A 12,638-nucleotide genomic window follows, 5' to 3' on the forward strand; every position below is an offset into this window, starting at 1 on the left:
AAGCAGATTACAAAATTTCTATTTAGCTATTTTGTGAAGGGTTACTGCGGCAAGACTGGCAGTAAAGCACAAGTAGCAAACACTTGTACTTGCTATGAAAATTATACACTTCCCCCTCCAAATCCGCAGGGGTTAGGGGCAGAGCCAGCCCGCGAATATGAAAAATCACAAATAACTTTAGGGCCGACTCTGACCCACCTCCCTCTTCCGGACTTCACGGCAGCCATTTTTGTTCACGGCTCTGCATGACACAGGAGCATAGGAAGATCACTCCTGCCTTGCTTCAACGCTAGACCATGTAAGGTGTGGAGAGATCCAGGAGGTGGGGGTGGGTTAGGGTTAGAGTTTAGAAACTTGCGAAAAACCGAAGTCATGAGTCCTAAACCTCCGAATTTGAAGGGAAAAGTGTATTGACAAGTCATATTCAATAAAATGCAGATTTCTTAATGGTCACCCAAATATGAGTAAAAGAATTCCTCCTGTCAACTCAGTAGTTTCCAGTAGTAATTTCTCACAAAATAATTCTGGTGCTCACTTGTGAGCTGACACCAATCTGGCACCCAGGTTGCTCTCAAAGTCCTGTCTGACTTCCATCAGAACTCTAGGAATACCAAACACACTTCTAAAACTATGGCCTCATGAAACTATGGCTTCATAAGGGAGGGAGAGCTTGGAGGATGAAAGAGAAATAGATTCACACTATTTATATATGAACACACTAGGGCAGTGGTCGGTAAACTGCGGCTCTTTAGCCACTTGAGTGCGGCTCGTCTAGAGCAGGGGTGCCCAACCTGCTTCCCTTCTCACTGCCCTCCTCCAAGCCACCGCCGATGGGGAATAGGCTGCCACCGCCGCTATCGGGGAACAGGCCAGTGCCGAGTTCTGAACTCTCCCTGCTTCCCTTCCCTGCGGGGCCGACCAACTCTCACCACCCGACGTCAATTCTGACGTCGGAGAGGAAGTTCTGAGCCAGCCAATCACTACAAAAGATGAATGTCGTAGGCGTGTTTAGGGGATGGAGACAGGTGCCACTAGGCGCGATTCTCTAAAGGACTTGGGCACCAATAATGAAGGTCTTTAAAACCCTATGATCAGCACTTTAAAAAAACACACTGACTGCTGCGTCAGTTTTTGTGTTTCTTTCATTTTTACTCAATAAAATTTTTTTAATTGTTTTTCTTTTTATGAAGTCTATGTAACCCTTGAAAGTCAGTCACAAACAAAACAAATTGGGGAAGTAAAAAAGTTATCCTTCATCTCTAATAAATAAGTAAATGCACAAAAGTTTAAGTTAATATTTACATACCTACAAGTTAATAAAAAAATATCAATCTTGCATATTTGATTCACAATAAAAAAATTTTTAAAAGTATTAAAGTGATGAACAATAAAGTTGCATAAAAAAACACAATATTAAAAAATCAATAAAACAAACCAAAAAATCTTCAAAGAGAGTTATCCCTTCGATGATCCATCTATCATCAGCACTTTGAAAAGAGCAGGATAAATAATTAAAGAGATCAGTATATGGCCTTCCAACATTAAGGATGCCTGCTGCCAGCTATGACACAAACTGCATTCACTTCCTTGGCATCCATTGTCACTTTATAGTTCAAGGTTTTTTTCATAAATCCAGAAAAAACAATAATGTACCTGATTCCGGATAAGCTGTCAAAAGCATGTAAGTCTAAAACATGAGTAAGGTCAACTCTGAAAGAAAACAGAGAAATAATTTTAAGGAGAAAGTACAGCATGCATAATTTATAGACAACCTCAAATTGCATGACTTTTAAGGCAGGCATTGTAAGGATAATTTTATTTGGGGGCACCTAGTTCAAACTCACTGCCAGGCTCCTGTTTTACTTCAATGTCATAAAGATAAGTAGGTGTCTACTTTGGGCTAGATGCAAAAAATTATCCAATCGTGTACCAATAGTTGCACAGGAAGGGGTATAAGGCCCTGCTTGGCTCAGATGCCTAAGAGGAGGAGCCTTGGGCATCTGAGCCAATCAGGGCCTTAGGCCCCTCCCCATGCATCCCAGGATGCACCAGGAAGGAGAAGGCCCGCCATTTTGGAGTGGCAAGCCTGCAAGCAGGAGGGACTGGGTAGCCCTCCTGTTGTTAATGTAATTTAAAGGTACAGGGGAGGTTCAGGGGTGGTTTGGAGGGCATCCCTCCTGCTGATTTTTGGTAAAGGAGGGGAGGGAAGAGAGGGGTTGGTTCATTGGGTCCTGAGGGCAGTTTGGCAGAGCGGAGGGGGTTGCGGCTTTAGGAGGGTGTGGGCATCCCTCCTGTCTCTATTTTAGTTCCGGGGGTTATCAGGGGGAGGAGGTAGTAACCATTAGTGGGAGGGGGAAGCTTGCAGGGTTTTTTTTTAAATGGAGACAGATATTGTGTGTGTGTAACACATGCACAACATTTGTGCCATAAAAAAAAAGAAAAAAAAGAAAAGAAAAAAGCTCCAATAGCTGAGTGGCAGGAGGCTGCTTTGGGGCTTCCGTGCTGTTCAGCTGTTCAGGCTTACCCAAACTGGCTCTGCACATGTAACAAGGTCGCTTTCATAGAGACTGATTGGATTATGGCAAACCTCCGCAAAAATCATTTGCATGCAAAGTTATCGGAACATCGGTTGCTGTTTCAGAATTGGCCAAAAAATTGGCCCACAGCGATCCGCCGGGTTCAGCGGTCATGTTTTGCGCATCTAGCCCTTTGTCTATAAAATACTAGCATAAGTGGCAGAAATTGTGCCTACATTGCTGGCACAAACATGTACACCTTCTACACATATACATGAATACTCCACCCAAACCCTGTCCCTGTACATATGTATTGGCAAATTACATGCCGCTATGTCAAAGTGTTTACTTTTATGCCAACTGGAATTTTATGATAGGTCTCATAAGTTTGAAAATGACTTTATAAAATTATCCCATGGGGGGGTGTGTGGCAGCAATTTACTAAACAACCTGACGAACCCCAGTAATCAAAAAACAAAGGGGTCAATATTCAAAGCAATTTAACCAGTCACAAACAGCTCCTGGCCTGTCAAATCACTTGTTCAGGATTAACTGGTTAATTTCAGGGGCACTTAACCAGTTAGTATCACTGAAAATGACTGGTTAGTGCCTAAAATAAAACTTGTTATTTTGAGGGCATTTCAGGTGCAGGGTCAGCAGAACTTAACCAGCCAAGATAGTTGCATAAATAAGGCTGCTTAAAAGTGAATTCTATCTTTAAATGGGCCCCAAAGCCGGTTAAGTGCTCAATATCCCACTGAACTGGTTATGGTTTAGCCGGCTCCAGAAAACGGGAAATTCAGTGCTGGAGCCCAGACGCAGCCTAACACTGAATTTCCAGGATAATGCTGGCGCAATCAGCAAAATACTGAGCACCACAGGATGAATAGCGAGACCAGCAATAGTAGAGACCATAGATGCAGGCTTCTATAAACAAACAAATTTATCTCCTTTGATAAAAGCATAGTGCGATTTTTAGCGCCAATCGTGGCAGTAACAGCTCCGAAGCTCATAGAATTCGCACCGCAGCCGGCACTAAAAACAGTGCTACACTTTTGTAAAAGGGAGGGGTTAGAGGTAAAACATTCAAGTTAAAAAAAAAAAACTTGACATAAGTAAAAAAATAGTAAACAGAGCAAAATACCATGATAAGCTCACAAAGCAATAATCAGATTGATAAGGAACACCATACAAATTAATTTTCAAAAACAGTAAATCATAAAATTGAGCTCTAATATGTTTAAACAGAAAAATATATCATATGTCATATGTCATTTTATGAGCCTTCTACATATTTAGATACTGCATTGATGGATCAATGAGACTGAATGATCCAATGTATCAAATGCTGAACTTAAATCTAAAAACACCACAGGATAGACATCAACGTGCTTTAGTGGAAAAGGAGGTTCAAGTCCAAAGCCTCTTTTGGTCAGAGGTCCATAAGGTCTCTTTTATCTCTTTGCTTTTTAATCTTATGTTAGGCTAGTTTTAAAAATGGTAAATCAATATGGTGCCTCTCTCCATTCTTATGCTGATCTTTTGGATCATCACGTGAAAGTTAAATAGAAAAGTTACGAAACTGTTTAGAATTGGATTGGATTGAATTGATTGCAATTAAATCCTTCTAAGACCAAACCCCTTTGGATTTGAAGAGAGAGCTGCCTTAACTCAGGGTTAAGCTTTTCATGAAGGATCAAGTATTGACCTGGACTAAATTTCAGTCCTAGTAGTTTGCAGGTCTACAAAATAATTTTTTTTTTCCGCCAGTCCATAGGTGTAAAAAGGTTGAAGAACACTGATATACAGTACAGCAAACTGTTCATTACAAGAGGAGCATATCTGGCAATGGAGCCAGGCTTTAGGCAACAGAGCCAGGGGCAATGAGAGATAAGCTAAAGTTAGAGCTGCTACTGCTGGGCGGGGGAATGACCCTATTACCAAGATACAACTAATAAGGAAAATTTCTCCTCCCTCCCCCCCAAGCAGCAGTTTCTCTCCATCATCTCCCACCCCATCCCCCGTGGCAGGCACACAGCTCTCTTCCTCCTCTTCCCCTTCCCCATAGTGCACATTCACCTAGCTATCTCTCTGCCTCCCCCTGCTGCTCTCGCTTCCCTCTCCCCTGATCCTAGATCTCTCCTCCTCCCCCAGCACACAAACACCCAGCTCTCTCCCCCTTCCCCAGCACACATCCAGTTTTCTCTTCTTCCCCCCTCAGCAGCACACAAATGCCTAGTTCTCTCCCTCTCTCTCACCTACTGCGGCACACAGACACTAATTGCTCCCTCTCTCTTCCCTCTACAACATGTAGACACCCCATCCTTCTGCTGCACCAGATGGCACTGATCAGAAGTGGAAGACCAGAAAAGTGGCTACTGATCAGGCCACATCCTCCTCTGGCGTGAAATGCAAAGTTGAGTTCCACAGTTCAAATTTTAATTTCAACACTGGGCAGCAGTTGTAGCCTGACACATAGCTGCTCTCCTTTTCTTCCAACTGGGATCAGTGGCAGGTCACACCTATTTAAATAAAGTTGGCAGATTTTTGGCTTCCAAATCTGGGACACCTGGGTAAGGTTGGGTGGGGTCATGTCTCCATCTGTTCTTTAAGAGAACAAGGAAAATAGTAGCTATGCAGCAACTCAAGCCATATCTTTCTCCTCTTCTACCCAGCCCCATTGTGTTATGCTTTGAATGGCATCAAAAACTATAGTGCTTTTTTTTTTTTTAAATTAGAAGGGGATTGGGTTAAGAAATGTTTTTATGCCCCTGCTATTGGGAAAAAAGCTGGTGTTGCTATTCTAGTGCTTAAAAATTATTTAGCAACATTCAACATGATATCTATGGATCCTTTGGGAAGATGGATTCAAGTGGAAATGAGCTCTGGGAAAGATACCTTTGTTGCTGTTCAATATATATGCACCTAATTCGAATCAGGCAGAATTTTAAAAAAATCTTCAAAAATTGATTTTATCATCATCTACCTCTAGTATAATACTAGCAGGAGACTTTTATGCGGTAATAGATGTGATATTGGATAAAAAAAACAACCTAGTAAATTATTAAAATTTTTAGGATTAGATAATTTGGTAAATGCTTGTGGTTTAAATGATATATGAAGGATTCTCCATTTTAATGATCGGGAATTTTCATTTTGTTCACATGTACATAAGTCATTTTCCAGAATTGATTATATATTTGTATCAGACAATTTAGTTCAAAAAGTTAAAAAGGCAACCATAGATTCAATTATTTTATCAGATCATGGAGGTGTCTGGATTGAATGTGATATTGATGGACAAGAAAACAATAGGCCTGTATGGAGATTTAATAATGCATTACTTGCAGACCCCAACTTTATAAAAGAATTTCAGTCAAAAATGAGTGAATTTTTTAAGTTTAATGCCTCGGAAGAAATATCTATGGAAACACTTTGGGATGCATTTAAGGTTACTATGAGAGGGTACATAATTTCATATTCATCATACCTTAGAAAACAATTAAATAAAGAGTTTATTCACATAGAGCAAAATATTAGAAATTTAGAATTGCAATTGAAGTCAAATTGGAATCCAAGTATTTATCAAGCTCTTTTAAAAGCAAAATTTAGTTATAATGAGATTTCTTCACAATTGGCTAGGAAACAGTTGGTGTTTCATAAGACTTTGTATTATGTGAATTCGAATAAGGCGGGAAGATTATTGGCTAATTATCTAAAAGCAAAAAAGAAGAAAATAAATATTACAGCAATTATAGATGAAAATAAGACAATTCATCATCAAACTAGCAATATATTAAAACAGTTTTTGAAATTTTATGCAAGCTTGTATTCTTCTGTGCATTATTCAACTAAAGAAAAAGAAGGGTTAGAATTTTTAAGGTTGATTAAGGGACCTAAAATTTCCGATCATGTGAAGGGGAATCTTGAAGCACCTATTTCAAAAAAAAGAAATACAATCTGCATTGAAGTCCCTTAGAGTTGGATCCGCTCCAGGTGGTGATGGATATACGGTAGAATTTTATACAACATTTCAAAATACATTGTTACCTTATCTACTAAATTTATATCAGGATCAACTGAATAATGGTTGTATAACAGGTACTATGGCAGAATCTTTAACTATTGTTTTGCCAAAACCAAATAAAGATCCCTTGTTGGTTTCTAATTACAGGCCGATTTCTTTGATTAATGTAGATGGTAAAATTTTAGCTAAATTATTAGCTTTACGTTTGGCCAAGGCTCTTCCTTATATTATTGGTATCTACCAAACAGGGTTCGTTGCTCATAGACATTCTTCAAATAACATGAGGTTGGCCTTTCATATATTAAACTTGTCAAAAGGGATGGCTGATCCGGCCTTTTCCGTATCCTTAGATGCAGAGAAGGCTTTTGATCTAGTAGAATGGTCCTTCATGTATCAGGCTATGCAATGGTTTGGTATTGGTTCTGGATTTATACAAATGATTCAAACCTTGTATAGCTCCCCTTCTGCTAGATTATATATCAATTAAACTTTCTCTGAGCGGTTTTGCTTGGAAAGGGGAGTTAGACAAAGATGTCCGTTATCTCCATTGCTATTTGATATTGTTTTGGAACCTTTGTTATTGGCTATTAAACAAGCGAGGGAGATAAATGGTATTCCTTATGCAGGTCGGGAATATAAAGTTTCTGCATATGCAGATGATATTTTGCTTCATTTGAGAAATACTGAAACTACTATCTCAAATTTATTGGAGCTGATTGATAGATTTGGAAAATTCTCTGGATATAAAATAAACTGGAGTAAATCAGAAGTTCTTCCATTAAATGTACAATGTAAAAAGGTTTAATTGATGAATTTCCTTTTATTTGGAAGGAAGATGGTATTAAATATTTAGGTATTTTGATTAAAAGGAGAAACAAACAAAACTGCAGACTGTGTACAAGATGCAGGCAAAAATTTATTGTACCAAAATTAAAATGCAAATAAGTAAAACAAAACCCTTTTACCAATCAAGGGACCCGACACGGTCCGTGTTTCGGACAAACCTTCGTCAGGGGTCCATGGTGAAAAAGGTTGGGACATACCATAAAACATGAAGATAAGTAACAAAGTGCCTGTATATTATGTTCGTCGAGGATTGCTGCAAAAAGTAAAGCGTCTCAAGGAAGCAGTAAAAAGAGGCTGACGAAGGTTTGTCCGAAACACGGACCGTGTCGGGTCCCTTGATTGGTAAAAGGGTTTTATTTTACTTATTTGCATTTTAATTTTGGTACAATAAATTTTTGCCTGCATCTTGTACACAGTCTGCAGCTTTGTTTGTTTCTCCTGCTTGGTTTTTTCTGCAGACAAAGTTGGACTTTCTCCTTTGTTTTGTTGCCCGGTATTTTGATTAAAAACACATTGGAAGAAACGATGAAAATAAATGAAAAATCTATATTATTAAAGGTCACAGAGATGTGTGAGCAATGGAACCCTTTACATTTGTCTTGGTGGGGAAGAATTCAAAAGGTCAAAATAATTTGGCCTGTAGTTTGTTACCAAATGGGTATGTTACCAGTTTATTTTCAAGGGTCCTTTTACAAAAAGTTGAATGGTATTTTGACAAAATTTATTTGGCTTGGGAAAAAAGCAAGAATTGCTTTAGTATCTCTACAAAAACCAATTGGGGAGGGTGGGGTAAATTTTCCCAATTTTTATAGGTATCATCAAGCCTATATAATGCGTCAAGGTATGTATTGGATCCTCTCTGAGCTCTTGGAATATCAGCCAGATTGGTTATATCTTGAATGGAAAATTATGTCCCCAATGTGACTTTCTCATATATTAAATATCAGAATACCTAGTTATGCTAAGGACATTGTGATTTTAATTGACACGTGGAAAACAATCAAATTTATTGATAAATTAACGGATGTTCCTATAGGGAAATCTACTTTGCAGTCCTTATGGTTAAACTCCAAGATTCAAATAGGCGGTGCTGAGATCACTTGGAAGAATTGGATGCAGGCGGATAATCGGACATTAGATGATGTTATATCTAATGGGAAACTGCTTGATTTTTCACAGCTGCAACAATCATTTGGCATTTTAAAGTCTCAACAATATAGGTGGTTGCAGTTAAAGCAGGCTATGCAGAGTGGGTTCCCTGAATGGAAAAATTTAAAAACATTTTTTAGTCTGCAAATCCTTTGTTACCAAACTGATTTAGTAGGACATCAGGCCTGCCCAGTGGTACAAATTGATTTCTGGATTTTTGAATAAAAAGCCAAAAAATAGTCTTAGAGACATCTGGAGCATCAAAATAAAACAGTATATTTCTGTATCTCGATGGACACGAATTTGGACTTGGAGACTGAAATGTACAGCGTCAGCATCTATGAGACAAACATGGTTATTTTATTACATAGGATTTTCTGGACCCCAGTTCGATTAAATAAAATAGATAGTTCTAAGTATAATAGATGCTGGCATTGTCATAGTGATATAGGGACTTTGGATCATCTGTTATATTTTTGTCCTTTTATATTTATATTTTGGAAGTCAATTTGGGGACATATAGATCTGGTTTTGGATTCAAATGTTCCACTATCATATGAGGATATAATTTGTGGAACGATATTACATGTGAAACCCACTTTAAATATAAGGGCCGTCTTTTTATGCTCATGACAGGTTTAGCCATTCAATTGATCACGAGTAATTGGAAAACCCATGACAGAATAAGTTACTCTTTTTGGTGGGTGAATGTGTGCACTACATACAAATATGAAAGAATTAATGCAGAATGTAGGGGATTTAGTGATGTATTTAATAAAGTTTGGAGCCCATTAACTAATTTTGTGGATTTATAATAATGTCTATTTATTTTATATTTCCTTATGTTCATTTACCTTTACACATCCATGGGTGGAGGGGGGTTGGAGGGAGGGAAATAAATTTTGTTGATGACATTTAGGTAAATTTATTCTTCATTTATATTATACTTATTTATATTATGTTACTATTAATTCTAAGAAATCCTGAATGATATATGTGTTACCTGTATAGATAATAGTGCATTGTATGTAGGATATATTGTTCTTTTATTTGTTTGGCACTGTTTTAGATTAAAAATCAATAAAGATTAAAAAAAAAAAAAAAAACTATAGTGCTACACAGGACTGTATTTCAATTAAAATTTTTAATCACAATTAATCACATGATTTAACGGTCCAATATCTCCCCCTCTCCCACACCCAGGTCTAACCTCTCTCCCCTTCCCTTCATCTCCTCTTTTCTAGTACATCTCCCTCCCCACTCCAACCCCAGGTTCATTATCTCTCTTTTCTTATTCCCTCCCCCCATCCCTCTCAGTCCAACATCTCTATCTCCTTCCTCCAGTTTTGCAGCATCTCTCTCTCTCTCTCCCTCCCCTCCACCCCAGGCCCATTATCGCTCTCTCTATCCTTCTCTCCTTCCCATCAGCCAGCATCCATGTACAGTGCGTCTCTCTCTCCCCTTCCCCTCCACCCCTAGACTCATTATATCTCTCTCCATCTTTCTCTGTCCCATTGGCCCCTGTATACAGTATTTCTCTCTTTCTCTCTCCCTTCACTCCTAGGTCCTTTATATCTCACTCTATCTTCTCTCTCTCCCATTGGCCAGTATCTCCCCATCTTTCCTTCCCTTATGATTTCCAATTCATGGTTCAGTTATCTTTCCCTTCCCTTCAAAAGCTGCCCCTCCCCCTAGGTGTTCATTAAATCAAGTCTTCTCGGTATTGACAGCAGCAGAATTCTCACTTGCTGCCTGTGACCTGATCCAGAGCTTTCCCTCTTGACTTGACCTGCCCCTACATAAACAGGAAGTTTGCATCAGGTCAGAAGGAAAGCTCCAGAGCAGGCTGCAGGCAATGAGTGAATATTGCTGCTGCTAGGACCAAGAATACCTGAGTTAAGATACACCTGAGAGGGAGCTATTGAATTGCTGGCAAGGCAGGGAGGGAGAGATACCAGATTGTGAATCAGAGGATGGCAGGAAAGAGAGATGGATGCTAGCAGAGTTTACAAATTATCTGGTTTACTAGATCCAACATGGAAAAGAAGACAAGCAGACCGTAGGAAGAAAAGTTGTTTTTAATCAATGCTCCTAGTAATAAGTGTCCACCATGGCTGCATTTTGCCAACAAGGCTGAAAAATACAGCCATATCGGGCACTATCTTCTTATAGCATCAATTAAAAACTTTTCTTTATATGGTCTGCTTCTTTGCTAGGGGAGATTTTGCAGCACAATTCATTTTTTTTAAAAAGTTGTAACTAATAAATAACATGTTAATCTCTGTATTGGCCACGATTAACCTGAATTCCCAGTGCTACACAGTTCAAAGGGTGGTAAATTATCACTGGCCAGCAGAATAGGAGGAAGTGGCCTGGGTTTTTGCACTGGCACAGTTTGTCCTCTTAGTTGGAATTGGCATGGTATGAACTGAGGTGAGGTAAGGAACAGGAAGAGAAGTTGCCAGTATTACCACTCTACCACTGGTTTCTCCATCACTTCAGCAAGGAAGAGAAGTTCCTATGGTTCCTGTTTCCTCTAAGCCTGAAACAGAACTGTTTCCTCTAAGCCTGAAACAGAACTGTTTCCTCTATGGCTGAAACAGATCTGTTTTCTCTATGGCTGAAAAAGATAATGTGAGAGCTGTTGGAAGTGCTTCTGCCACTGTTTTTCACCCTACACCCTGGTATGCTCCATTGATCTAATATTAGAGAATTAACAGTAGTACGTTGTCACTGCTATTACTGGAGGAGGAAGCACAGTAATCATTTCCACAGGGTAGCAAAAAAGGCTGCAATAATGCTATTTCATCTATTTTAAGAAACAAAGACTTCACCTGGATCTTTGGGTTTCTATTGTTTGAACAAGACTATTTATACACCTGAAACAAAAAAATATACAGAAATGAGGCAGAGCATTCCCCAATATTTAATTTTCTGTAAAGAATAAGGACAACTTTGAATGATAAATATCTGACATCCATGCATTATGGCAGTATGCAGATTATAAATCAAAGAAAGGAAAGAAGAGTGATTAAAAAAAGGAGAAAAGACCTCAGTGAAACCTTGATGATGGAGCTTTTCAGAAGATGTCAACAACTTAAACAAGGAAAAAAAAACATCACTGGTCTAAAATTTCCATTACTACCACACATGCTCACAATGAATAAACTCAGCCTTAGGGTTACCACATGTCCGGACGGCTTTTCAAAACCCAGCACTTTGTCCGGGTTTTGAAAAGCAGATTGTGTCAGTGACATCATTGTGTCACATCCACACATGTCCTCCTGACAAGCAGGCTGAGGGGGCGGGGCTAGAGGTGAAGCTGGGGCATGGCATGGATGGGTGGAACTGGGTGGGCCTGGGAGTGAGTCTATGGGTCCGGATTTTACATATGTAAAATCTGGTAACCCTACTCAACCTCTAACAATAATATAACAAAAAAACAAAAAATGTCTTACTTGAGCACTTTGAAAATGGCAAGAAAATTACTGTCAACGTTTTTTCTACATTGGACTTCAAGAGTGCTTCTTCTTACCTGGAAGCTATGGGTGTCTTTTTAGGAAGCTAAGTACATTTTGGGGGTTTTTTTTGTAACTGCTTTGATTGTAACTGCAGAAAGGCAATATATCACGTCCCATTCCCTTTCCCTCTCAGCCTATCATGCTTACCTCTATTTGCAAAATAACTATGAAGGAACTCCCAATCCATTCTCTGTCAGAGACAAGTGTGAAAGGCACCTGCTCAGGTTCCTTCCAGCCTCTTGAGAGAGAAACAGAAGTAGCCTTGTAGTACTGGGCTAATGGAAGTCACCTCAAAAGAAATCTGAACTTGGAAAGATGCATATGGCCTGAGGTCAAGATACAAGGGGTGTTCAATAATTTATCTAACTCAGCAGGAAAACAAGTTTGCCAAAAATTTTTTGTTTTATTTTTCAATATAGTCCCCTGATAGTGCCATACACGTCATCCACTTTTCCTGCAATGACTTTAACCCCTTTGAAAAGAATTCTTCTGTCTGACCTTCAAACCAGGAGGTCATAGCTTTACTTTCTTGCACATTTCTGTGGAAGTTGCTTCCACAGGCCATTCAATGTGAGGGCC

General features: G+C 39.1%; 1 protein-coding gene across 5 annotated transcripts in view; it reads right to left on the reverse strand.

The window, feature by feature from the left end:
* The window catches only part of CBWD3 (COBW domain containing 3), a 144,790-nt gene that overhangs the window by 26,328 nt on the left and 105,824 nt on the right, over nt 1-12,638 (reverse strand). For 4 of the 5 annotated variants that reach the window (XM_033925029.1, XM_033925020.1, XM_033925048.1 and 1 more), the window contains exons 10-11: nt 11,373-11,417; nt 1,654-1,710 (exon numbers count right to left, since the gene is read on the reverse strand). In XM_033925029.1, coding sequence (XP_033780920.1) covers nt 1,654-1,710; nt 11,373-11,417 — 102 coding nt within the window. The remainder of the gene's footprint in view (nt 1-1,653; nt 1,711-11,372; nt 11,418-12,638) is intronic. The other variant, XM_033925038.1, reaches the window with a different exon arrangement.

This window comes from Geotrypetes seraphini, chromosome 1 (genome assembly GCF_902459505.1).
Source record: "Geotrypetes seraphini chromosome 1, aGeoSer1.1, whole genome shotgun sequence".
Classification (NCBI taxonomy): domain Eukaryota; kingdom Metazoa; phylum Chordata; class Amphibia; order Gymnophiona; family Dermophiidae; genus Geotrypetes; species Geotrypetes seraphini.